This window comes from Pseudophryne corroboree, chromosome 8 (assembly GCF_028390025.1).
Source record: "Pseudophryne corroboree isolate aPseCor3 chromosome 8, aPseCor3.hap2, whole genome shotgun sequence".
NCBI classification, from domain to species: domain Eukaryota; kingdom Metazoa; phylum Chordata; class Amphibia; order Anura; family Myobatrachidae; genus Pseudophryne; species Pseudophryne corroboree.
The window spans coordinates 350084793-350112417 of NC_086451.1; the positions used below are offsets into that span (position 1 = coordinate 350084793).

Here is a 27625-nt window from a genome sequence, read left to right on the forward strand (position 1 = left end):
AGCAGACTTGTGTTCATCTATAAATCTGCCCCATGGTGTCACAAAACAGCATTTGCACTGCCAGACTGCTTGAGGATTTTTACTGTCGGAAAAGACCTGTGATGTTAATGTAGACAAGAGTGGCACCTACAGGCTAGAATATTCCCACACGGACTACTAGATTATTTACACTGTACGTCTGAGTTTAACCAATGGGATAATCCTTACAATATAGGGGGTAATTCTGAGTTGATCGCAGCAGCAAGTTTGTTAGCATTTGGACAAAACCATGTTCACTGCAGGGGGGGGGGGGGGGGGGGGGGCAGATATAACATTTGCAGAGAGAGTTAGATTTGGTTGGGTTATATTGTTTCTGTGCAGGGTAAATACTGGCTGCTTTATTTTTACACTGCAATTTAGATTTCAGTTTGATTACACCCCACCCAAATCTAACTCTCTCTAGTGCACATGTTATATCTGCCCCTCCTGCAGTGCACATGGTTTTGCCCAACTGCTAACAAATTTGCTGCTGCGATCAACTCAGAATTAGGCCCATAATTATAATTTTAAATAAAACAATAGAATAATGTTTAATTAATTCACCAAGTCCGGTGTGCATTCACAAAAGTATGGGCCTTGACAGATCTAGCTATGTGAGATTGTGCTAAAGACAGGATGCAATGATTGGGATACGGTCGTTAGGTCGACACAGCTTAGGTCGACAGTCATTAGGTCAACAACTGTAGGTCGACATGGTCATTAGGTCGACAGGTACTAGGTCGACAGGTCAAAAGGTCAACATGAGTTTTTCACAAAAAATGTTTTCATTTTTTGAATCTTCCATACTTCACGATCCACGTGGACTATGATTGGAACGGTAACCTTGCCCGAGCGAGCCATGCGAGGGGACACGGTGCACTAATTGGGGTTCCCTGTCACTTTACGAAGAAAACGACACCAAAAAAAGTTCAAAAACTCATGTCGACCTTTTCACCTGTCGACCTAATGCCCATGTCGAACTTCAGTGGTCAACCTAATGACTGTCGACCTAAGTTGAGTCGACCCAATGACCCGTACCCCAATGATTTGGGATTAATATGTTTACTGTGGTTATGCTCTGAAATGTTTAAGGGAATGTCATACAGCTCTGCCTCTGACTGGGTGTGGTTCAGTCAGACCCCAGTGTCACAGGATCATGTCCTAAAATGGTTACCACAGTACAGTACTGCTCCATTGTATAATGTATAATGTATATATGGGCAGGCGTGGTTAGACATTAACCTGCCCGCTGCGCCATCCATTCATTTGATATGTTAGTCTAGCCCCAGTACATCCTTTTGAAACTGCTGATCTATTAATCCTCTCTCACAGCCATGATTGGCTGACTTGTACTCACCCCTTGGGGGAAAGGTGGAATTAGAGGGAATATACATAGAGGAGATATTGTTCCTGCTGAGTTTAACAGGCAATAGAACACATCAGTATATCTGCTACCACCACAACATCAAAATCCCCAAACTTGTGGTGGCCACAGAACAAATGCCTGATTGCCAGACGTGGTCATAGTAATGACGCCACAGAACCAATGCACAGGAGAACTGAGGGAATATCACATGTGCAGGTGACAATGGCATGATACTACACACTGATTTTCATATACCTTATGTTCTGACAAGGCACATGGTTGCGTTATCTGAAATGCAATATAGCTTTGCTGCATGAATACATCTTTTGTTATAGATAATCATTAGACATGTCTTTATATCACCCAAAACATACTAAAATATTGATGTCTTTTGCTACCATTATCACTTTTAAAATGGAACTAAACACAAAAAAATCGTATCTTAAATCTACCTGTGGTAAAATTATTATTATCATTTATCTAGCACTAGCTATCTGTATAATACTGTGTGTGTATGTATATATATATATATATATATATATATATATATTTAATCGATAGGGATTATCACTCACAACCAGTACACCGGCTCATTAGTTAGCCCCTGCTGGGTGAAACCCCAAACTAACCAGTACAGTACTCGGAGTGTGTAACTCGATTAATAATTTGCATCACCCAGTAGGTGCTAGAAGTATGGAGACGCTGGCCACTGCCTACTCTGTTTCCACTCATGGGGCAAGTGGTTGATGATGGAATTTGCTTCATGTCTGATATAAGCTGTGATTAAAAAAGTCCATCATCCATGCTGGCAAGTGGGCCCTCTGCTGGAGATGTGCTTACTGTCACATGGGAACATATCCCAGGAATTCCAGGAGAGTAGCAACTATGTACTAACGGGGGGGTCCCACCAATCACCCCAAACGCAAGATCTCCTTAGCCAGCTATTTAATGAATTGACACACCCCCTCCCTGACAACTCATCCATCATTTAGTAGCAGGAGCTATATATTCAGTAAGTTTGTGTGTTTAGTTCTTTTTTAAGAGTAAGAATTGTTGCCGGGAATATTTCGCTATTTAAAATACAATAAGTATTTAAAATGTGTTTTAAAAGAAATTAATTATCTTAAAATGTATTCTTTTCTTGAGGGGGAAGGGGGTGGGGTAAATGAGATTTATTACGATATTGTGTGAAATAACATACATTATGTACATTTCATCCTTCCACATTGAAGTTAACTCTTTGAACGTGAATGTGTTTTAGTTATTTGTCAGCATAAAATGTTTTGCATATCTTACAGCAGCAACCTTTTCTTCATCCCTATCTCTCTAGAAGCCTGACTTACTTTACAAGCTGCTGATTCTCTGCGGGTTTGACCCCGAAATGAAACGCATAACCCAGCGTGTTTTGCATCTAATATTACTGTTTTAAATTTCAGTGTCAAAATTGCTGCGAGTCAGTGGCTTGCAAAAGCTGCCGCTTAGTAAATCTTTCCCTAAGTTTTAACAACTCTATTATCCTAACCTAACTTCTAATGATTGTCACAATTAACTGAGGTATTGATGTTCACAGGAGATTATTAAATGGTCACTCAGTACACACTTATACAGACACATACACCTAATTGATTTCCTCTAGATTAGGCACATGCATTTTTTTTTGAAGTGTTAAAAGTGACAATGATGTGTGAGAGGATGCAATTGGATTGGCAGTGAAGGTTGAGAGAAGACAATTGGATTGGCAGTGAAGCATGAAAGGAGGCAATAGGATGAGAGGAAAGTGTGAACAGAGGCAATTGAAATGGCTGCGAAGCGTGAGAGGAGGTAATTGGATTGGTTGAGAAGCATAAAGCAGGGTACACACGGAGAGATGTGTCCCAGTGATGTGTGCTGAGCGTTCTAGCACAGATTGCTCAGCACACATCTTAGGACACTCAGACATCTTAGGACACTCAGCACACAGAGCGGTCTGATTAGATTTGGCAAGAATGCCAATCTAGAGTCAGCAATAGCGACACGCGGAGCCGCGCATCGCTATCACAGATTGCTTAGAAATTAAGCAAACATCTCTCTGTGTGTACCACCCTTAAGAGGAGGCAATTGGATAACAATGAAGCATTAGAGGAGGTTGATAGCAGTGAACCATGACAGGGTGCAATTGGAAGCAGTGAAACCTAAGAGGAGGGAATTGGATGAGAGTGAAGTGTGAGCAGATGCAATTGAATTGACTGAAGCATGAGGGGGGGGGGGGGGGGGCAATTGGATGGCAGTGAAGCATGAGAGGAGAGAACTGGATAGCAGTGAAACATGAGACTGTATAACTGGAGGACAATGACCTAGAAGGGAGCAATGAGGAGGGGCATTGAGCTATATGAGGGAGGCAATGAGATATAAGGAGGCATACAGAGACATGAGGAGGGTAATTACAGGGAGAATAATGTAAAAATATAAAAAATGTAAATTATAGTTAAAGGTTGCATTTCTGCCCAACCACATACAGTGATATAGAATAACCATCTAGAATTCCTTACTTATTTATTTATTTTGGCCCTTGTTAGCCATTCTAGTTGGCCTGAATGAGGCCTACGTGGCAGCCACATCTATTTATCATATCAAAAATGTAAGATGGCTTTATTATCTTCTAGTACATCGCCTATACGAACTCTGTGAGCTAAAGAGTAAATCAAGAACAGATGGAATGTTGTGGGTTGCTGCTCTCTAAGAGAAAGCAAAATCAAGCTTGTTTAGTTTTATTATACTGCATTAACAATAGTCACCATTCCGTGCATGTCTGGCTTTAAATATATTATATAATGCATTCTTTTTTTTTTCCTTTTCACCTCTTCACAATGTTACTACTCTTATGACATGCCTCTGCTTGCTGGTCTTTGTTGTTGTGCTTGACCCCTTTCGGCCCATTGCCATCATGTGCTCCCTGCCTGCTAATTAAGACTCAGCCAGCTGTTACATCACTGAAGCGATCCCTCAGCACCACCCTTGACCTGGTACTTGAACCTATGACCTTCTTGCTTTGCATGTAACCATCTTCAAGTGCATGAATTCTTGTTTGTGTTATTATCTACATGAAAAGCTGTTAACATACATTTAATGTTGTCTGTTGGTTTGAAGCCAATGTATTAATCTTAAACTTACCCAAAACTCCTATGAATTTAATGTTAAGCAATCTGTCTCATTCATACAGAGGAAGCAGCCGTTTTATTGGCTGACCAAATATTAGACCTGTTAAGAGAAGAGAGAAAATGATCTAGGAATGAATAAGTTCTTTTATTGTTAGTCTCCAAGCCCAAATGATCTTACTATCTGATACTAATTTGCTAGGGAATAGGGGGTACTGCCACAGACTAAACGAGACACGTGAGGAGAAGAGGAAAAGGGCCTGTTTGAGGCACACAAAATATTAAGATTTAACATTTGTTTAAAAATGTACATACATATAGATAGTATGGGGTATATTTGCTAAAGTGCGGCGTTTCAGATGTGGAGGGTACACTTTTTAATGTCCTGAACAAGTTTAATGATGTTCTGAAGCAGGTTAGTATGCTGATCCGGGGGGTCCCATGTTCTGAACTTGAACCATATATGCCCATTAATTAAATTAATTGTTGACGTAGTCTAAAGGTGCCCATACACTTATGCTGCCCATACACTTATGCGACTTCTCCGAGGGAGAAGTCGCATAAGATTTCCCTTGAACCGCCCGGCAGCTTACCGGGCGGCAGGATCGCATACGATACATCGCATGCGGTCCTTTTGCATACGATGTATCATATGCGATCCCAGCCATGCCTGCGGGATCTGGCATATCTATAGTGCAGTACTTCCGATCTAGGTGCTCCGATCCGATGCTCACGGGACCGTGCATCGGATCGGATCTGAGGTAAAGCACATGCGCTTTGCCCGTTTTCATCCGATTTGTTGGCCTGAAACATCGGAATCATATGAAATCGGGCAAAATCGCACTAGTGTATGGGTACCTTAAGTCTATTGCAAGAGCCTAAGAAATTACCTACAATCCTCATATATACACATGTTCTGTACTTTAAAAGAAGACCAAACATGGGCACACAGTTGAACTTTATTACATTTCATTTCATTTCACATACAGTATATTTCGAATCTTTACAGATATCTAGTATTACTATGTTTTACTAAACATTTTGCTATCTGTATGTATGTTTATTTTTAAACAAAAGTTATGTTTAATTGGTATTTTGTGCACCTCAAACAGGCCCTCATTTCAGATATTAGGCCCGCCATTTTACAGAGAACCAGTGACATCAGAGAACTTATACTTAAGTGATGTCCCTAGTTCTTACAGAATTAATAGGCTGTATTCTCCATGTTGGTTCAGCCAAACAAAATGGCTGCCTCCAGGGACTATTGCTGATAGCTACATTTTATTAGTAATGGGAGGATGTTGCTTTTTCATAAACTATTGGAAACTGAAAGCAAAGTCTCTATTTAGTGAATGGCTAAGAAGTCTAGGTTCTGTGCACAGCATACATTGTTCCTTACACTGTAGACTAGGCGTAGGTAATGTGTAGAGCTCCTACTGCTGTGGAATCAAATGTCCCAGCATATCCTGCCACAGTTTTGCTGTTAGGCTTGCTAAAACTATGGCAGGGCATGCTGGGACATGTAGTCAGTGCCAGATAAACCACAGGATGGCAAGGTTTCCTGGGGTCTCCATACTGAGCTGCATCTCCAGCATGGGAGGTATTATGGCATATGTAAATTAGGGTTTCTGTTGTGTGTCATAATGTGAACTCGGGTCACTGCAGTGTGTATAACACATTTGCGGTGCTGGGAGTATTTATACATTGCACTTTTTAATAACATTGCCATCATATTATTTCATAATGACAGGATAGTTGCCCCGGGGGCCCCACAAACCTAAATCCGGCCTTTGTATAGTTTGCCAGCCACTAGAGTGCTACAGTACATGTTGTTGTCAACAGTAACTATACGGATCAAGAAGAATTCCATTGAAAACAGAGAAATTACTTTGTGGAAAAGTTCAAAGAATTAATAATAAAAAATAAATTTGCATAAATAAATCTAAATAAATGATATTTACAGTGCATCACATCTTTAGGATACGGTACACCCAGGTCCTTGATGGCTGTAAACGTGTCACACTGCACTTTTCTCCTGTTTATTCTTTATTGCTAAAACTAAAATAGTTATAAAAAAATATGTTGTTTTATAGTCAAGTGACTTTTATTTGGAGAGTAGTTATGATTTAGATATAAATTCCTGTCACTTGTATAACATGTATTTGCGCCTGCTTTATATGATAATTATGGAGGGCTTACTCTAACCTGACAGTCTATATGAACTTTCAGCGTACAGCATTGAGCTACAAACCAAGTTTCTTACCTTTGCAAAAATGGGTTTAGATATGCTTTATCTCTGTCCAAGACATCCCTTCTTCCTCATTTATGAAGTATTTACCTTCTGTATTTGAAATGTTTCTCTGTGCTTTGTCCTGGGCATGCACCAAGTTGGCTACAATTGCTTCTATGTACTGCTGACTAGGCAAGCAGGATGCATTTTGGCTAGTTCAAAAATTGTATGACTGCCCTAATGACTATGGGGCTTAAGTAATAGCCTGCGAAATGCAGTCTGTGAGGGAATTCTGTGAGTATGCATGTATTTTTAAAGTGGCAATCATTTACATGATTGGTGCTTTAAAAATACAGGCATACCGGCCTGGAATTCCTGGCCAGAAGGCCTAATTCAGATATGGTTGTTCTTGGTACTGCTGTTGCAATCCTTTGCTGTACGCAACTGCAGTATATGCTAATATGGACAGAAGCTAACCTGAGCATAGGGATGTCCACTGCTATTGCATCATTTCCAGTCCGAAGGCATATTATTGCTGATACATCGTTGCAAATCGGTTAATGTTGCAGTCTGAGTGCCTCTGTAGACCTGCTCTTCAGGGATGCAGAGGGCTCTCCAGGAGCAACTGCTAATCTATGAACACCCAGAAAACGCCATCTGAACTGCCATGACATGCCTGTGTTTACCTAACCACTCCCAACACCACCCCCAAACGCTGTCTTCCTGTCATTCACTTTGCGACTAATTTCTCGGTGCGACCACAATCGCATTTCACTCGCTGAGCGTGCGCACTGCGTCTCAGATGCATGACGGTAAGAAAACATTGTCCAATTTGCATACAATAGCAGCTCTGCAACCGCATCTGAATTAGGTCCAGACTGCATTTCGCAGCCTATTACATAAGCCCTATATTTCTTTTAGCGTGCATTTACTTAACGTAATTGGTTATATATTTAAAATAATGTTGCAATGTGTGCAACTTAGTGCATGGTCAATACAGTATATCTTTGTATAACTGGTTAACGAGTATAATTGTGGGCCACAGGATGTGCACAAAATTATTAGCTGTATGTACTAGGATTGATGGATACTTTATTAATACGATTGCACAACCGAAGAGTTGTAGTGGTGAAAAAAATATATTTTTAGTTACTTAAAAAAGAAAAACATTATATAGCATAAATATTTGTTTGTACTTTTCATTAGATTTCCTTCTTGCAGACAGGTGATGTCTACAATCAGTGTGTTAAATATACATATCTTGGCTTAACTAACCAGTTTCATGTTTCACAACAACAGTCCTCAGCAGCGACGTTTCCTACTTACGTTTGGTAGGGGGGCTGCTGCAACCCCCGTGCCTGGAAAGGAGAAGAGACAGCCAACCCCCGGGTCCTGGCATCTGCGCAATATATCCGTCACGTGCCAGTACTAGCGTATGTGCTGCGGTGCATATTGGCCTGCATGCATAAGCGACCCGGCACCAACGATGAACGAGCGCGGGGCCGCGCATCATTCATCGCAGGTGCCTACACACTGAAAGTTATATATTTTCCATGCTCTGTACTAGAGCACAGGTGTCTTTATTACCAACTGACATATTCTAAAAGATCCACAGCTGCCACTTGTTGTTCTGTGAGTAGGCCTGGAAAGCATGGTTCCCTGAGGACTATAGTTGAGAATCATTGAACCACTTATACTGTATGAGCTACTAGTCACCAGTCCGTCAAAATGACGGAACAATATAACAGTAATGTCAGCGCCACCCAAATGGAGCTACACTTGAATTGCTTCGTCGGGCGCCATCTAGTGGCTGCCGGCGTGCAAAACACTTGATTTCCCCCGATAGAGGTGAGGAACAGCGTTAGCCTTTTATTATATAGGATGCCTTGACAACATCACATATTGCAGTTCAGTTGTCATCCCAGCCCTCTTCCTCGCTGTAATGTTTGATTGGTTGTTCCAGGTGTCAACTAGAATAGTTCATTGCATTTCAGAAGGAAGGGTGTGAAACTTCACTGCCGAGACAACTGTTGAGGGACATTATAGTTATGAGGTTATGAAAGAAAGCTATCCCTTAGTAGCTCCTACCTTTGTGCTACTCTGCAGTATGTGCATGGCTTTTCCAGCACGTCCCTGCTTTATACTCACCCCCGTTGGAACCAAATTGGAAGCTGCCTGGATCCTTGCTTCACCTCTGTGGTGTAGAACAAAGTGTTAACTTGCCCCTTCTCCTGGATTTCAATTTTATTGTCCTCCTGCCCAAACATAAAAATGTAATAATAACCAGGCATGGGCATCTTACTTAGGATACAATTGGAGCCATTTGCTGGGACATGTGCTTATGCAATGGTAGAAGACCTACAGAATGCCAGCTGCTGCTTTAGACCATTTAGTCAGTGGTAATAGGTTACCAGTCTATTCATCAAATGCTTCCTTTGTTGCGGTAGAAACACTGTTGAATAAGAACATAAAATGTAAAGCCATTTGCTTCTAGCTGTTTTCAAGGTCAGAATAATTTTTATTGAAAGGGTCCTATTGTTCCCACTCCTATATTTATTACCATTAAATCTGTTTACATAGGAAAGCACAGAAGAGGTAGATGATAGATTGTAAAAAGAGTTATGACGCAAGATGTCATCCCGTAGGCATTAGAATGTATCCCTGATCAAGGGCAGGTATTGTTGTGTTAGATCACCTTCACTTCATCAGAATTATTTTCTGTAACCTCGGTCTCTCTTCTCATATAGCTGACATTCACTTATAGCACTCTATGTAGAATTTCTCCTTCCTCCTTCTGTCTAGATGCTGCAGTGTTTTGTTGAGAGGTGCATAGGTTTATTTTGTGCTCATTAAAAATCCAGAGCATATTTCTGAAACGGTGAACGTTCTACAAATAACTCTATGGAACTTATTTTTTTATCTTTCTAAAAGTATATGTTCCTCTCAGAATAAACACAGATTTAAGTGGTTTGCACGTCTAACTAGAGATGTGTTGCTGAGCCTAAGCCAAGGTCGCTATTAGCGTTTCATTTGCTTGCATTCAGGAGGTCGTTGTAGGTCACTCCGTTCACCTCAATGCTTTTAACTTGTGTTAAATGCAGCATCATCCATGAATGTAAGTAAATACATGAGTGGATATGCTAGCGGTGGATTCATGGGATTCCACTGTCAGGCCCAGTTATGGGCCTTGTACTAGCTTTAAAAACGCGAGTGAGGTCTAAAGAGGTTCTTACCTAACAAAGGAGGTAATTCAGAGTTGATTGCAGCAGCAGATTTGTTAGCAGTCGGACAAAACCAGGGTGATCATTCCGAGTTGTTCGCTCGTTGCCGTTTTTCGCAACGCAGCGATTAGGTGGAAAATGCGCATGGTACGCAGCGTGCATGCGCTAAGTAATTTAACACAAAACTTTGTAGATTTGCACAGGCTCGAGCAACGTTTTTCCATCGCTCGAGTGATCGTAGTGTGATTGACAGGAAGTGGGTGTTTCTGGGCGGAAACTGGCCGTTTTCAGGGAGTGTGCTAAAAAAAGCAGGCGTGCCAGGTAAAAACGCAGGAGTGGCTGGAGAAACGCGGGAGTGGCTGGCCGAACGCAGGGCGTGTTTGTGACGTCAAAGCAGGAACTAAACGGACTGAGGTGATCGCAGTCTAGGAGTAGGTCTGGAGCTACTCAGAAACTGCAGGGAATTATTTAGTAGCAGTTCTGCTAATCTTTCGTTCGCTGTTCTGCTATGCTAAGATACACTCCCAGAGGGCGGCGGCCTAGCGTTTGCAATGCTGCTAAAAGCAGCTAGCGAGCGAACAACTCGGAATGAGGGCCCATGTGCACTGCAGGAGGGGCAGATATAACGTGCAGAGACAGTTAGATTTGGGTGGGTTATTTTGTTTCTGTGCAGGGTAAATACTGGCTGCTTTATTTTTACACTGCAATTTAGATTTCAGTTTGAACACATCCCACCCAAATCTAACTCTCTCTGCACATGTTATATCTGCCCCCTGCAGTGCACATGGTTTTGCCCAACTGCTAACAAATTTGCTGCTGCGATCAACTCTGAATTAGGCCCAAATTACAATAATTATTATCCCTTATTTATAAAGTGCTAAAATATTATTCAGCGTTGTACATTGAGGGATCATACGTAAAACATTTTTTATATTAAATGGTTCAATGAAACGGAAGGCAAAAGATGGCCCTTACATTGTAGGAGGTGCGAGGAACACAATACAAAAGATGACTGAATAACAGTTGAAGCTGCTATTGGGGAGAGTGCATGGCTACTGTAAGGCAGCAGCATCATCACCCACCAACAGTAAAGCAGCTAATGGTTAGTGGCATTTCTGTGCAGGTACCACGGGTTCAGTATGATTTACTAACGGACACAATACCGACGGCCATAATCCCAACAGCCATTGACCTAGTCAAAATACCGACATTCATTATGCCGACATGTTTGAAATACCGACATAGTCGGAATTTCGACATTTGAAATGCAGGCATGTCAAAATACCGACATGAGTTTTTCTCTTTTTTTTTGTGTCAATGTCAACATAGGTCGACATGGACACCATCTAAGTCAGGCATGTCCAAACTGCGGCCCTCCAGCTGTTGTGAAACTACATATCCCAGCATGCCCTGACACAGTTTTGCTGTCAGAGAATGCTAAACCTGTGTCGGGCATGCTAGGATGTGTAGTTTCTAAACATTTGGAGGGCCGCAGTTTGGACATGCCTGGTCTAAGTGTACCGCGTCCCCTTGCATGACTCGTTTTGCTCGCCATGCTTCATTATATTCCCCCTCCAGATTCACTGAGATGGTAAAGTATCAACAAGTCTGTTTTGGGGCAAAAAATCCTTAAAAAAGCATGTCAGCATTTTGACATGTCAGCATTTCAAATGTTGGTATTCAATTTCTTACTATGTCTGCATTTTGAACATGTCGGTATAATGAATGTTGGTATTTTGACCGTGTCAGTATTTTGACTGTCAGTCAATGGCTGTCGGGATTATGACCATGGGTATTGTTGTCCGTCTGTAAATCAACTGATACCCGGTACCACCAGTGGAATACAGATTAATGATAAGAAACAGCGAAAGGTGAAGACATGAACTAATCGTTGTAAAATCTTAAGACCTTCAGCTGCTGTCAGCCATGGGGTTCCATCTCCGTTTGCATTAATCAATCATTGTGGTCATGTACCAGCTCATAGTCCCTGTGTGACTGGTAGGTTTCACTACTGGACACTGCCATGACACTTGATCGCCATGTTCACGTAGATTGTGGCTGCTGCTGCCAAGTGGGCTGTAGAACTGACCTGAGATGGTGTTGCAGTAGATATTTGGAACAGCCCCATCTTTGGTGTGATGACACTCCTCAATAACACTTTCTTAAGTACAACCATCTCTTATTGCCAGCCATGTGTTACCAAATTCACAACCTACAGCAACTCAATCAGAAATAAGCTTTAATCTAAAATAAGTTACCGCGATGAAAGCAATATCAATTTAGATGCTGCAAGGTACTGCGCATTTGCGATTTTGCACTTTGGAGGATATTCAGGTTGGTTAGCAAACCAAAAAAGTTAGCAACTGGGCAAAAACCATGTGCACTGCAGGTGTGGCAGATGTACCATCTGCAGAGAGAGTTAGATTTGGGTGGGATATATTGTTTCTGTGCACGGTAAATACTGGCTGCTTTATTTTTACACTGCAATTAAGATTTCAGTTTGAACACACCCCACCCAAATCTAACTCTCTCTGCACATGTTACATCTGCCCCACCAGCAGTGCAGCATGGTTTTGCCCAGTTGCTAACTTTTTTGGTTTGCTAACAAACCTGAATAACCCCCTTTGTTAGTAAATCTCCTACAATGACTAGATCCGCTAAGACAATTTTGTGGCAATAAGGATTAAATTAATTAATTGAATTAAAATTTGTTTTGTTAAGATTAGTACATAAAGACCAGATTCAAGTAGACAGGAGCCTTGTACTATGGCCCTCATTCCGAGTTGATCGCTCGCTAGCTGCTTTTAGCAGCAGTGCAAACGCTAGGCCGCCGCCCTCTGGGAGTGTATCTTAGCTTAGCAGAAGTGCGAACGAAAGCTTAGCAGAACAGTGCTGAAATTTTTTCAAGCAGTTTCAGAGTAGCTCCAGACCTACTCCTTCCTTACGATCACTTCAGTCTGTTCAGTTCCTGCTTTGACGTCACAAACATGCCCTGCGTTCAGCCAGCCACTCCCCCGTTTCCCCAGGCACGCCTGCGTTTTTACCTGACACGCCTGCGTTTTTTAGCACATTCCCGGAAAACAGTCAGTTACCACCCAGAAACACCCACTTCCTGTCAATCACTCACCGATCAGCAGAGCGACTGAAAAGCGTCGCTCAACCTTGTGTAAAACTGCATAGTTTTTTGTGAAAGTACTTCGCGTGTGCGCACTGCGGCCCGTACGCATGCGCAGAAATGCAGATTTTTTAGCCTGATCGCTACGCTGCGAACAACGGCAGCTAGCGATCAACTCGGAATGACCCCCTATGTGCTTAATGTGTCCACTTCCAGGTATTACAATACAGAAAACACCAAAGCAAAAAGAATCAATGTTTTCTACCAGCAATATCCCGCAAGGCTGGTACAGGTCCTCACCTTTAATTGAGATGATCCTAAGTGTACCACATATAGCCAGTGGTGCCAAATTGCCCAGGTCTGATGGAGGCGCCCCCAGGGGGGGTCCCAGGCCCCTTCTTACCTGGCAGCTGCAGCTCTTCTCTTCAGCCCAGCACACGCTGTTGTGTGCTGGGTTGCAGTGTGGCCAGGGAGGCACTTAAAATAAAAAAAAATCTGTATTTTTTCTAAGGGTGCATGCAGGACCGTTGAGAGCCACGCCGGGCCCCGGTAAATGATTGGGGGTGTGGCTTATTAAGTGGGTGTGGTTATGTCCACTTAATAAGCCGTGTTTAAAAATTTGTGAATACTAAAATAATTGCTGGGCCACTTACAAGGGGGGCACCGTTTTACCATAGGGGGAGAGGGGGAGGGCACCCACTTCCTACCTTACTTGATCTGAAAGTGGGTCCCTCTTCCCTAGCCACTGCCATCTTCTCAGTGAGATTTGGAAAGATGATGCCAGCCACTAGAGAGAAAAGATGAGTCTTTGCTTTCTATGTGCAGCACCATCTTCCCGACGATATCACCGGGAAGATGACGCCACAGTACAGGTATCTGGGGGGGAGGGGGTTAGTGACCCGGGGCTCCTCCAGCAGGCCGGGCCCGGGTAATTTGTACCCTCTAACCCTGCCTCTCGGCACCACTGAGTGCATGGCCCATGCCTCCTTTGAATAGGCCACACCCCCTGAAACGTACCTGGGCCCAGGGCAGTATCTACATAGCAATGTACAATACAGACATGTGACTGCAGCCTATCACGTCACTAGATGCTAATGCCACCAGTGTTCTTGTTTCCCAGTGAATTCATACGCTGAATTCTGAAAATTGCTGCCGGTGCTGTGTGTAGGTAATGGGTACTCTGTAACAGGGGCGTATCTAGCCATTGGCCAGGATGGCACTCGCCAGGGGCGCCAGCCGAGGAGGGGGCGCCGCCTGGCAATGCTACCCTTGGCCAATGGGTGGAATCACTTAGTAGTGGCATCACCTGGGCTGGAGGATCTCACAGTAGGCAGGAACAGGCGCCGGTGTTCGGCACCGCAATGCACTAGTGAAGAACGTAAAAGTAAACTACAGTTCCCAGCAGCCCTTGCTGTCGGGAGCTCCTGGCAGCAAGGGTTGCTGGGAGCTGTAGTTTACTTTCACTTAGTTCACGAAGTGGGGTGTTCCTGCCTACTGTGCCATCCTCCAGCCCAGGCGATGCCCAGCTCATCACACTGGGTACTGCAACATAGTAATTGATATGTGCTTTGAGGAGGGAGGACTACTGTATATGCAGGGAGGGGAAAGGACTATATGCAGGGGAAAGGGGGGGGGGACGACTCTGTGCTGGAAGGGGAGAGGACTATATGCAGGCAGGGGGGAGACTCTGTGCTGGGAGGGGAGAGGACTATATGAAGGGAGGGGGGAGACTATGTACTGGGAGGGGAGAGGACTATATGCAGGGAGTGGGGACAACGACTCTGTGCTGGGAGGAGACAGGACTATATGCAGGGAGGGGGGAGACTATGTACTGGGAGGGGAGAGGACTATATTCAGGGGGACAACGACTCTGTGCTGGAAGGGGAGAGGACTATATGCAGGGAGGGGGGAGACCATGGCTATGTGCAGGGAGGGGGGAGACCATGGCTATGTGCAGGGAGGGGGAGACCATGGCTATGTGCGGGGAGGGGGAGACAATGGTTATGTGCAGGGAGGGGGGAGACCATGGCTATGTGCAGGGAGGGGGGAGACCATGGCTATGTGCAGGGAGGAGGCAGACCAAGGCTATGTGCAGGGAGGAGGAAGGGGACTATTGCTATTTGCTGGGAGGAGAATGGAGACTACAGCTATGTGCTGGGAGCGGGATGGGGACTACTTCTATGTGCTGGGAGGGGGTGGGGACTATGGCTATGTGCTGGGGAGAGGAGGTTATCTACCCATTGGCCAGGATGGCACTCACCAGGTGCACTGGCCGAGGAGGGGGCACTGCCTGGTGGTGCCACCCTTGGCCAGGGAGTGGAATCAATTAGTAGTGGCAGTGCCTGGGCTGATGGTTCGCACAGCAGCCAAGAGCTGGCGCCGGTGTTCGGCACCACAATGCACCACAGTGTAGAAACTCAAAATAACCTACTAGAATGCTATTCTTAATATATCACTACATCACCACTACTAGGTAGTGCGCAGAGATACCTTTTCACTGCCATTAATATTTGATTATATCCCCTGACTGCGGGTGGCATCGCTGGACAGTGCCCCTCCTTGGCCGCGCCAGGCACTGCTGATTTCTACACAGTGTGACAAGGATTACTGTGTGGGCATGATGTGTAAGGGGCACTAGTATGTGACATGATATGTATAAGGGGTACTACTATGTAGCATAATTTGAATTGGGAGTACTATTGTGTGGTCATGCCCCTTTCCCACAAGATCATGTCCCTTTTTTTGCACATGCACCTTCCCTATTTCAAATATGGGGGGGGGGGGGCGGGGGCATCAGTCCCTTACTTTGCCAGGGGCACCTGGTCCCCTAGATACACCTCTGCTCTGTAATCAGCTGCATAAAACAAATAATGGATAAATCTTCCATCAGCTTGTATTAGTTTAGAGAATCTATTCTTTGGACAATTATTTCTTATTGTGTGCAACATACATTGATGATTCAAGGGAATAATCAGTACCTTTAAAGAAGAGACTTAGATAATATTACAATACTTACAATATCCTGTTGCCCACAAATACTTGTTGTAGTTAACCAATCTACAATCTTCTCTAATGTGTAATCTGCTTTCCAAAACTCCTTGTGTTTTTCCACGTGTGTCCCTGTTTTGCCCTGTTCCTCAGACATTGTGTGATTTGTGTGTCAATTCTCTTAGTTTTACCTGTGACCTAATTTTATTCCTGTCTTTGACAAATGATAGTGTCGGGTGACTTTGTGAATCAGACTTTGTATAACGCATGCAGGATGTGTCTCTTTCTCATCTATAGTTTATTGCATCTAATTCCTTCCTCATTCACAGGCACTGCAGCCTGGAGCACTTCAACCTTTACCAAAGAGGCCAGCACTTGAAAAAAGCAATGGGGCCACCACGGTGTTTAACCCCAATGTTTTCCACTACCAACAGGCTCTAGCAAATATGCAGTTACAGCAACCTGCATTTATCCCGACAAGTAAGAAACATTTCATGAGAAAACCTAAACATCATGCTTAGGCTACCGGTGGCTGCCCAGCTGTTTGGGAACTCCCAGCATGCCATGCCTGAATAGGGAAGTACATGCTAAGAGTAGGGGCAGATGTACCTTAGAGAGAGATAAAATACCAGCCAATCAGCTTCTGACTGCCATGTTACAGGCTGTGTTTGAAAAATGACAGGAGCTGATTGGTTGGTACTCTATCTCCAAGGTTTAGTACTGTACATCTACCCCAACGTTCCCTAACATTTGGAGAAGCACTGGGTGCCCAATACAGCATTACTCCTGTCAAAATTATTGAATATATCTAGCCTGATTCATGAAAACATTGATAAAATGAATAATAAGTGGTAGTGCTGTAGGATTGATCATACTCTGTAGTGTATCAACGACATGCCTTTTACTCCTAGCATTGAGTTTGAAAACTGGGGATGTATATTTGGGTGATGTGGTGCAATGTAGAGGATTTTTGACACGTCTTTTTGTCAGTTTATGAATGTAACCACTACTGAAAATTATTATTAACAGTTTCATATGTTACCTTGTACTTTACAATGGGAAACAACAGTTATAGAACAAAATTGGGTAATAAGTTAATAACAGACAGACATAGAGGTAGGAAGGCCCTGCTCGCAAGCTTACAATCTATAAGGAAATAGGCATTGATACACAAGGATAGGTGCTACCTATTGCTTAATGGTCCAGCCAGATTGCAGAGGTTCTTGGTGAGCTGTATGATATAGTCACACAGCAATGTTGGCCAGGGATCAGGAGGATGTGAGAGTGAAGAAAGAGAAGCTATGTGAGGATATGTGTGGAATGTACAGAGAGAATGTAATTGGATAGGAAAGCTAATGAAGGTTATGTGGGCGGTTCTGGAATTTGATAATGCGCTTATATAAAAAAAAGTAAACCGTGGCAGTAGAGATTCAAGACACATCAAAATAATTTGATATAGATAATTTCTTTATATAAAAAAAATAAATTAATATAGAGCCGTTTTTGCACTTAGACAGGTATAACTGAATTAGCAAGTGTGGCACTAAAAATGGTAAATGAATGAATGAAATATTAGCAACTGAAAATCACGGTAATTAAATAGTGTTCACACACTAATCACAGGAGCAGGGTCCAATTTACCAGTATGATTCGGCTGTATTCATCGGATGGTGCGTCCAGAAAATGGTGGTCGCTGTACAAGGTAAATGCAGCTACCAACCAATACCGGTCTCAGTGCTGTAAGCAGCTGTATGGAATTTTTGGAGTGTCTGCTCATAAATATTGGTCAAGTCCACAAAATGGCTGCCTCAACTGTGCGGCATACAGGTATACTAGGAATACTGTAGTGCCACGTTCTGACAATGAGCTCCATTGAAATAGTTTTATTATTTTGCATGCATCTCCTCTGTTCACCTGCAGATGCACCAGAAATATTATTGACCATGTCAAACAAAGGAGCCCTAAGACCAGTTAAACCTCCAACAACATTGTCCACTTGTCAAGGTGAAATACAGTTCCTGAGATGAGTGTATAAAGTGTATCTGCTGTTCAGCCTTAAACAAGTACTGTTTGGACATACCATTATCTCTACTTAAAGATAAAGGAAACCACATACAGTACATTGTAATATTAGAAGCAGAGTAGAGAGTAGACAGGTTCCAAATGGGGTTTCTCAGCTGAAAAGATTTACAACTCTGTGGATACTCACATTTTGCCTGGATGATATTCTGATCTGTGAGGAGGCCAGTTAGCATGGTGAGAGTGACCAAATCTGCCTATATGTGAACACCTGTATGTGTGTTTCTGTAACTGGACATCTCTTCCGCATATCACTAGTACAGGATAACAAAGAATGCTGTCTGCTGTGAGAGATTATTGGCTCCAGACTGTTGACCAGGACTTAGATGCCCAAAGCCCTGTAGAACCTGGCTGTACGTTACCACTTCGCCTATGTACAGTAACATGGCTGACACCAATTGCAGCAAATACATGCATTGCTGTGTGTCTGCATGATGTACACAAAGATGTGCCTAAATCATGCTTGCTACTTGTTGCATAAATCTAACTTCACTTATGTATCCGCTAAAGAGGAACTTTGCCCAGCTGTTCAACTATCTAAGAAACCTCTTCATGGTGTCGATGTCAGCACTTCTCTTGACTTCCTAGAGCTGTGATAGGGTGCGGCCACAGCCAGCCAGATGCAGCAGCCGATTACACTGCAATCAGTGATGTATAGCAAAGCTTACAATTGTAGTGTTCTATAGTGGAGTGTTCCCCTTTATATCTTATAATAGGAGCCCACCCATGTGATGTATAAAGTCATTAGACAGTTTGTGTGCAAGTTGCTGTTATCATGGAGTCATCCGGAGGATTCACTTATAGCTCCCGCCCTTAGAATAAGCATGGTGGGTAATGAGACCTGGCTCTTCCCTCTTACAGGGTACATTTCAGCTGAACCCGGTGTGAAATGGGGTTAGGTGGTACCGCAAGGTGGGTGGGTGTTGGATCCAAAGTGTGGAGAAGGGAGAAGGAACAAAAGTGGAGCTGAGGGGGAATAGGGGAGCTCAGCCCAGAGTAACTAGGAGCTAGGTGCAGGGGGGAGTAGGGCCCAGGAGGCAGGAGGAGAAGGGCTGTGTGGTGGGAGTAAGTGGTACAGCCAAGATGAGCTGTAGTCTGTAGTCCAGAGACTACAGACATACTGCCTGTGGTAACCCTAGATGGCACCCTGCAGCCCAGTACATTGACTGGCTCCCACTCTATTCCAACACCTACTGTATGCCTCAGTTACACTTGACTTTTATAAACACTTGCTCTTTGTGTGAGTAGACTCAATTAAGAAAGCCACTAATATACATGTAATTGACATCAGGTCTAACATATTTAAGTGTCCGGTACAACATTTCCACATGCAGTCAATAATAGGAACATAGAGAATGAAACAATGATTTTGGGTTATTTTAATATAAATATTCAGGACCACCAAATCTAATGGTTGATACAGTCATGGAGAACAGCTAGTATATTTCGTTTCTTCATACTAAGTAGGGAGACAGTTACTAAGCAGTTATAAGAGAAGTGAGCCAGTGGAGAAGTTGCCCATGGCAACCAATCAGCGCTGAAGTAACATCTATAATTTGCTTACTATAAAATGATACAGAGCTGCTGATTGGTTGATGGGGCAACTTCTCCACTGGCTCACTTCTCCGCACTGACTGCTTCGTAAATGTCCCCCTAAATATAGATCTTCAGCAGGACTATTGAATACCAATGCAGCAGAAAAAAGAAGGGAAAGTAGAAATCTCAACAGTATATAGTTTATCATATGTTAGACTATATGGCCACTGTGCTGTTGTAAATCTACAGTACATCCGGCAGTTAGAAAAGTGCTGGGGAGCCCATGATGTTCATGCCCCTTATATAGAACATATGTTATATCCCATAAACTACATTCCACAGCCCTGGAGAAGTAAGTAAAGACTTCCATCTGTATATGAAGCTGTTACCGTAGGGTAGTTGTATTGTAGTTTTGATTAGGCATCAGGCAGGAACAACACACATCATATATATGTGCTTATAATTGTATTTGTTTGAAATGTTTCCGTTTCCTTAATTATAATTAGCTTTTCCCTTTTTTCTCTTTTTTTTGTTTTGTTTCTTTTCTTTTGATAATGCTGTCTTGCTTTGCACTGTGATTGCATGCTGCTCCTGGTATAACCTTCATGGTGATGTCACATGGCTTGCTGCTGTGATACCCACCACGCTCCTCCAACCCATGTGTTGCTCTGGTTACCATTAACCTGCCACCCTCCTGTATGTCGCTTCCATGGTTCCCTTTTGAAAGTACCCATGATGCACGGTGCTACGCCCACCACTGTGTCCGCAGCAACAACACCTGCCACCAGCGTGCCCTTCGCTGCAACAGCTACAGCCAATCAGGTTTGGCCCTTTAAATAGCTTTATTTCACATATAAAATCCTGGCAAACTGTTCTAATAGAGCATTTTCTATGCATCATTTAGATGGGTGATGAGTAAAATGTGATTTTTCCGTGTTGTATACAGTACATATTAACTGGACGTATTCAGTGTAGTTATAATAGTCTATAAAGCATACACTACTCCATTATTCATCTCAAAAAATGGAAAATATGTACAGCCTCACTCGTCCTAAGGTGGATATAGTTTACGCTTGTGCAATAATAACAATATAAAACCATATAAACTATATAAAGATTTATAGTCATATAACTGTCTACAGTATATTAGTGTTAAATTAATTTACTACTGCATTATTAATGTTTTCTAGATTAAAAATCATGATATAACTTTAGCTTATTGAAATAAGAAAATATGTTGTACATTGGCCATAAAATGCAACATTATAATGTACTTAATAACAGATTTGCATGCAATCAGTAGGTGTCTATTTGCTAAGATTGTTATTTTATGTACAGTATGGTGTGGTTTTGTGTTGCTGTGGAAATTGTGCATTGAACTTGGAACATATTTTCCTATGTAGAGTATCAATACTGAAGCACCCTGCCAAGCAATAGACTAGGGGTAAAACGGGGTACCAAGTTTAAAAAGATAAAACATAAGAAGCAAAACTAGTGCTACATTAGTAAATAGACCCAACTGAGCCTGTAAAAACAGAAAAAGAAAAAATTAATTAAGCAGGTAGAATGTAACACTTTTTTTTAGCCAATCAAAGCCCTAGCCTGTTTGCATTAGCCCCAAATCCCTTCTCCAGGAAGCAGATGGACCTGACTTCTAGGTCCCAGACCTGGCTGCCATTCACCACCATTTAAGGCAATCATAAATAGTACTCTCTGCAGAAAAACATTTTAATTTGAAATCTTTTCCACTGTAGATGTCCCAATTTTCACTAGATGAACTGAATAACAGCATGTATGTATCACAGATGTTACCAATAGAACAGTAAGTTTGTTTTCATCTTAACATTAACTTCTAAACTGATTTCATACTTTTTTTTTAAGTATTTCCTGTCGCTACTTGTACAACTAACGATAAATTATAGAAAATATTTACATTTGATTTGCATATATTATTTTGGGATATATGTAATAAGTTTACTTAGCCAAGGCCTTATTTTTATGATCACTAAGTAGGATAAATTTGCACTATAATGAAATAAAAACATTTATTGTAAACCCACAAAAAGCTTAAGGTTTATGCTGCGTTGCTGTTAACATTGCAATGATTGGCTTTAAGGTTGCAACATGTTATATTGTATGCTTTTTATCAGAGTGTTGCTTCCATAATACGTTGCTTTGTGTTGCTTTTCATGTACAAAAAGACCTCTGTACTAGATTTCAGATATTCTTCTAAACATAGTTTGTCAGATGTATAATTAGATTATTATTATTTTATTTTTTTTGTAATTTAATCTGTAGCGTTCGATATTTGAATTTCCAAGTTTTTAAGTGTGTACACGTGTTTGTCAGAAATTCTATCCCATGTTTGGACTATAAAGTCTTTTTTTTCTGTATATTCTGTACAGAAAGTGTATTATTACTAAATTAAGATCTAGAGAGATGTATTACTGGAAAGTAATCCCACAAATTCTATTAAATTTTACTGTTTTACTGTGCATTATATCCATAGCGTTCTACTTGGAATATGACTGTAAAACATAGGCCAGCCCCTTAATGGGATATATATATATATATATATATTTAATTCTTCATTAGTGAAGCATCTCCTTAAATGATCACAACAAAACCAGAATTTCCAAATAGGAATCACTCTAAAAAATGAATAATAATTAAACTGTAATAAATAAATGTTGAGTAATATCCATACATTTTACTGCAGTTTTGTAAAAAAGTAAAGTATTACATTAATACTTCATTAATTAGCTGAAGAAAATGTCAAAATCATTACAACAGTGTCATGAGGTCTTTCAAGCTGCTGTGACTTCACTAGTGCTAATTCTCTGTGTGAATCGACCAAACCACATAATACATTTTTGCTGAGCTAATCTGTAAGCCTGGCACTCATATTTTGCAGGCACAGATAGACAAGCACCCCTGTCCGTTTCAATCACACTACTTGTCTGCACAGCCATATCACACCCTTACTGTACTTTGGCTGCATCTGCACACCCACAGCCCTGTCCCCTCCCCCTAAAAAAAAAAAATGAAGCAGATTACCAAAATTCGTACAATAAAAGAAAGCAACATGTAGATAAAAAGGCACAAATTGGGTTAGGTCTCACTCTAACTAGGGCCCACAGTGCTGACAATCAAACACTAACAAAATTGAATACAAAATGAAAACCTACCCATATTACATGGTAGGTTCCACTGATGCTTGTTAGAATAAACCTATGTTTATATTATTTTTATTTTTTACTTAAAAATTGGTATTGAGGCTTTCTTTCATACCTGCCACATGAAATCCTATGGCACAATTGTATTCCAAGCATTTGCATTGCCAATGGAACCAAGAAAATGGCATTATGCAGAAGTGGGTTTGTTTTCAATAAGCAGGGCACAAACATGTCAGTAAATATATGTAATGTTTCCTTTTTTCTTCTTCTACTTCTTCTTCTTCACTAAATAGCATGTTCTCACTGTGGTAACGCCCTGTCTCTTCTTTTCCCCTTCCCTCTAGTAGACCATGTTGAAATTTTGAACAGCAGAATTGTGGAGTACCAGAATTTATCCGTGGGAAGTTACACATTGCCTTTCTGTAAATACCCATTTATGGCATCCTCCACCAACTCGACAGTAAGCCTGCTGCAGTCTACATATTAACCAAAAAGAGAAAATTATGGGAATGTCTGAAAACAGCACTATGAAAAAAAAAAAAAAAAAAAAGAAAACCATTAAAAAACAACATCACTCTCTCAAAGCAGTTATACACTTAGGATACTATACTAGACTTTTGTAACACATTTACGTTTAACTCATGTAATCATTCTGTGTGTACCATGATAGATGTGTACACAATGCAGATGCTTGTTTTACTGCATAATATTGATGGTTCACAATTTTAAAGTGTTATCTTAACTTTTGTTTACATTGTAGTCAATTTTATTTTTATGTGTGTACCATTATCATAAGTATACTCAAGACCATCTTTTCCATTGTGACTTATTACCTGGATTGTTGTTTTGTCATATTCTTAGTATTATGCCAAACAGGGACAAAGTGGTTCTCAAATTAGGTCTAAGTATACCTTAGGGACTTATCAGAACATTATCTATGATAAATGAGATTTTAGAATGTTTTCTGAAATTTAAAACACCAAATTTTATCTCCTTAAATGAAAGAAAAAAGAAAATAGAATTTGTAAAAAAAAATTACAGAATTATCCAGTACAATGAACTGTTGCACTTTCCAAAGTCAGGAACAAGAGAAGCTCATTATAGACACAGTTGCAACAGCACCTCCACTAGTAAAGTTCATGGGAAATATTGCAGCCTCTAAGAGCATTGTGTGTTATGGTAATTTTAGGATAAGACTCTCCAGCCTTTGCAATAAAGGGTTCACCACGTTGAGATGAATTTGCGTATTGGACATGTCGTCTTACAACTTACCAAATACATTGTTTTCGTTTTTAGTTTCCATCTTTGATCAACTTTGTGTTTATATAATCAGCCAGTTGTTGCTCTAGGTCAAGGATGAGCAACCTAGTACACTTCAAGGGACTCCGTGTGGCTGCCCTTACTTAGGGTCACTCATTACCTTTAATTTCACTAATGAGAAAACAGTCCTAAATTCACTAATTTGATGCAGCTCAAAATGTCTATTTATGGCACTCATACCTGAAATATGCTTCTCAGACCTGCAATTACCTTAAAATGCCCTACATGGCCTCAGACCATCACAGACCCTCTGATCTTCATTCATTCATGTGCCACTCAGAGCTTCCCACATTACACTCAGACCTCCCCATGTGCCATTTTCACCACCCCACATTACACTCAGACCACACCATATGCCACTCAGATTTCCCCATCTGTCGCTTAGACCTTCCCACATTACACTCAGTCCTCATCATGTTCCACTCAGACCTTCCCACAATAAACTCGGGCCTCACCATGCTCCACTCAGACCTATCCACATTAGACTCAGGCCTCACCATGTTCCATTCAGACCTTCCCACATTACACTCAGACCTCCTTAAGTGCCCCCAGTCTTGTTCTCTGCTGTATGTCATAAAGCAGAAAATAACTTTAGTTGGGGACACAGAGCTGGCTGCTTTCACCTATTACCCATCATTGCTCTAGTTTATAAAACAGATGCACTGTGCTCTCATTTAATCCATTTGTATCAGGTTTATGTTATATGATAGGACGTCACCAATGATGGGCAACAGGTGGCCCGTAGGTCTGCATGCAGGTATCAGTGCTTTAACCTGTGTTTCCCATCATTTTAACCATACTGTTGTTGTAAAGTAACTGCTTGCATGTTATCACTGATACCGTCCTCGGAGAGTATGAGGTTGCTTAACATAGGCCTACAGAGATTAAAAAAAGCTACATAAGTATATCAATACATGGCTTGAAAGCATAGAAGGAAACTAAACTACTCTACAAGCAATGTATTACTAAAGGTTGCAGAAAGACATGTACCATACATGATAGTATGATGATAGAATTTCACCAGATATAGAATAAATGTTTCCTATTTGTGCATAAACACAAGCCCTGTACAGACATTTTAAAAACTGCCGCCTGATAGACTTAGATTTTTTTTTTTACTTTATTTTACAAATTACCTATAGCACTTGGCATCCTATAACGTTTTATTGTGCCACAGTGTGACGTTCCTGAAGAATTGGGATGTGAATTATTTTATTGTAGCACAATGTAATTCTCATGATGGGTAAATGGCAGTTGTCACTCTCCTACCAGCAAATTTCTCCAAGAATGTGAATGTAACTAAAATCTCAGCTGAGCAGTTTTGAAAAAGGCAACTTGTTCACAATCTTCAAGATGTTTTCTAACAAATTCAATGTTTGACACAATAATTTCCAGATTGTTTACCGGGAACAGTGTTATATGCATATCCTCAATGCTTAAAAACGAGGATCTTTGGATTTGTTTGTGCTGTAGAGAATCTGGGCAAACCCATTAGCACTTATCATAATTTATATATAACCCTGGTGACCAAAATGAGTAGATGGAACATTTATCAAAATAGGCAGTCCTTCATGGACTGTTAAAAATAAAAAAAATGGTTTGGGTGTTAATATAACAGACACCTCTAAAATTACGGATGTATCTTTTGTCTTTGTACATATTAATAGTATGGACCTGGTTGAAAAACTTATTTAAGTTCATATATCTATCTACAATGTTATGAGCTTTTGCTAGCAGAGAATTCTGGGAATTGTAGTTAAATGCACCCTGGAGGCCCTTAGGCAGTCTAGTACTGCCAAAAATCTGCAAGCAACTCATGCATTGCCAATCATTGTAAACCTAAAGCAATCACAAATGTTATAGCTTTAAGAATCTGGCGTTGCATAAACCTAGACAAGTTGCACTCAGTTTTATACTGTGTAGCTCCAACCACTTTGGCTCCTGTTTTCCAAAATACTGCCACAACTACCGTAAAATGTGGACTGATAAGGGTTTTTGTTTCTGTTGCAAACTATTCGCATTATTGGAATGATTTTTGCACAGTGCGTGCCAGTGCCTCAACAGTAAGAAATGTGATGGAACCAGATCTGATGCATTCACATGGTATATGGCTTTATGAATTTTAAAGGATGTTGGAACTTTCAGTGCTAAATAGTTTATTTCTTTTTATTTTGTATATTCTGACACCGTATTGTAATCCTTTTGTGTATAAATATATACATATATTTTAAATATCCAGAAGAAATGTATATAGAATGTACACGTAAGGGTTTGATTGTTAAAGATGTGCGTTGATCTCGCATCTTAGTGAACAGACCTCTTAGCTTCCTATTCTAAATCTACATTCACTGCATCCCTCCCAAACTGAAAATCTAAACTCATTTCTAATTTTCAGCCATGAACTATGCTATAATACAAAGTCAATTACGTCAGGCATAATGGGGCTTATTGAATACAGTCGAACGTATACTGTAGCCCTTAACAATGAGTCAGAGTTTAGATTTCTTCAGTCTTATGTGGGCCATACTCCTGAGCCACGATTTCCCGTTCTGCAGATTCAGCAGACACCGATGATCTGTGAGTGGATCGGCAATATCCTACAGTCTCAAAATCCTGCATGCTGATCCTAAACATTTTTTGGTTTGAATTGGTGAAACGAGGAATTCCAACCGTTCCCTGACTCATGGATCGGCAAATGGGTTAATGGTCCCGATACTTGCCAGATGTAAGGGCCCCATTACTGATGAAATCTGAAAATGGCTATTGATTACAGATCATCGCTCTTTGTGCTATGTTATGAAATAAGCCCCTTTTCTGGAATTAAAACATATTTCTGTTCCTTGGTAAAATCAATTTAACTTTTTACAGAGGGGCATTGCTAGATCTGTAGTGCACCTTCTTAAGAAACCAGCATTATACTACATGGATGATGTCTATTGCTTCAAAAGCATGTGTCACCGCGTGTATAGATAGGTACAGTACATAAGTGAGTACATAACTAACCCGAGGGCATCCTCATGACATTGGTGTATTACAGCAACAACGTTTTAGGATCCTTTGAATTGTCCAACACAAAATGTTTGGGTTTTTTTCAGCTATTGTACTCAAGATAACATTGATATATGAGCAGTAAAGTTATCAACAAATGCTGGGATTTCATTAGGTGGCTTCAGGATTGATTCAATGCATATTGCTGCATGTGTGCCCAATAAGATTTCCTATCCCAGTCAATATCTAATTCAGATCTTTCAGAAATTGATTGGGATGGACTTCAAATCCATTTGATGATGATAGCATCTGATCATATATGCAATCTTCATCTGACTGCTCTGTAATTGGACCCTGCCAAATCTGGTTGACAGTTAAATGTTTTAGATCAGGCCACAAATGTAGATGGTGAAATATGACAGAGACCATGGACACTTGTTCAAATTGCCATGTA

General features: G+C 41.2%; 1 protein-coding gene and 1 long non-coding RNA gene across 15 annotated transcripts in view; one reads left to right on the forward strand and one right to left on the reverse strand.

Annotated features, from left to right (window-relative positions):
* Positions 1–24102, forward strand: part of MBNL3 (muscleblind like splicing regulator 3) — a 173422-nt gene extending 149320 nt beyond the window's left edge. For 8 of the 14 annotated variants that reach the window (XM_063937487.1, XM_063937483.1, XM_063937482.1 and 5 more), the window contains 5 exons: positions 4333–4386; positions 16402–16552; positions 20415–20509; positions 21442–21509; positions 23208–23297. In XM_063937487.1, the coding sequence (XP_063793557.1) occupies positions 4333–4386; positions 16402–16552; positions 20415–20509; positions 21442–21509; positions 23208–23220 (381 nt within the window). In that variant the 3' untranslated portion in view covers positions 23221–23297. Of the gene's footprint in view, positions 1–4332; positions 4387–16401; positions 16553–20414; positions 20510–21441; positions 21510–23207 lie in introns of all 14 variants that reach the window. The other 6 variants (XM_063937488.1, XM_063937493.1, XM_063937492.1 and 3 more) reach the window with 5 other exon arrangements.
* The window catches only part of LOC134949108 (uncharacterized), a 174817-nt gene continuing 170443 nt past the window's right edge, over positions 23252–27625 (reverse strand). Inside the window, exon 4 of the long non-coding RNA XR_010183100.1 lies at positions 23252–23339. This is a non-coding gene — a long non-coding RNA (uncharacterized LOC134949108). The remainder of the gene's footprint in view (positions 23340–27625) is intronic.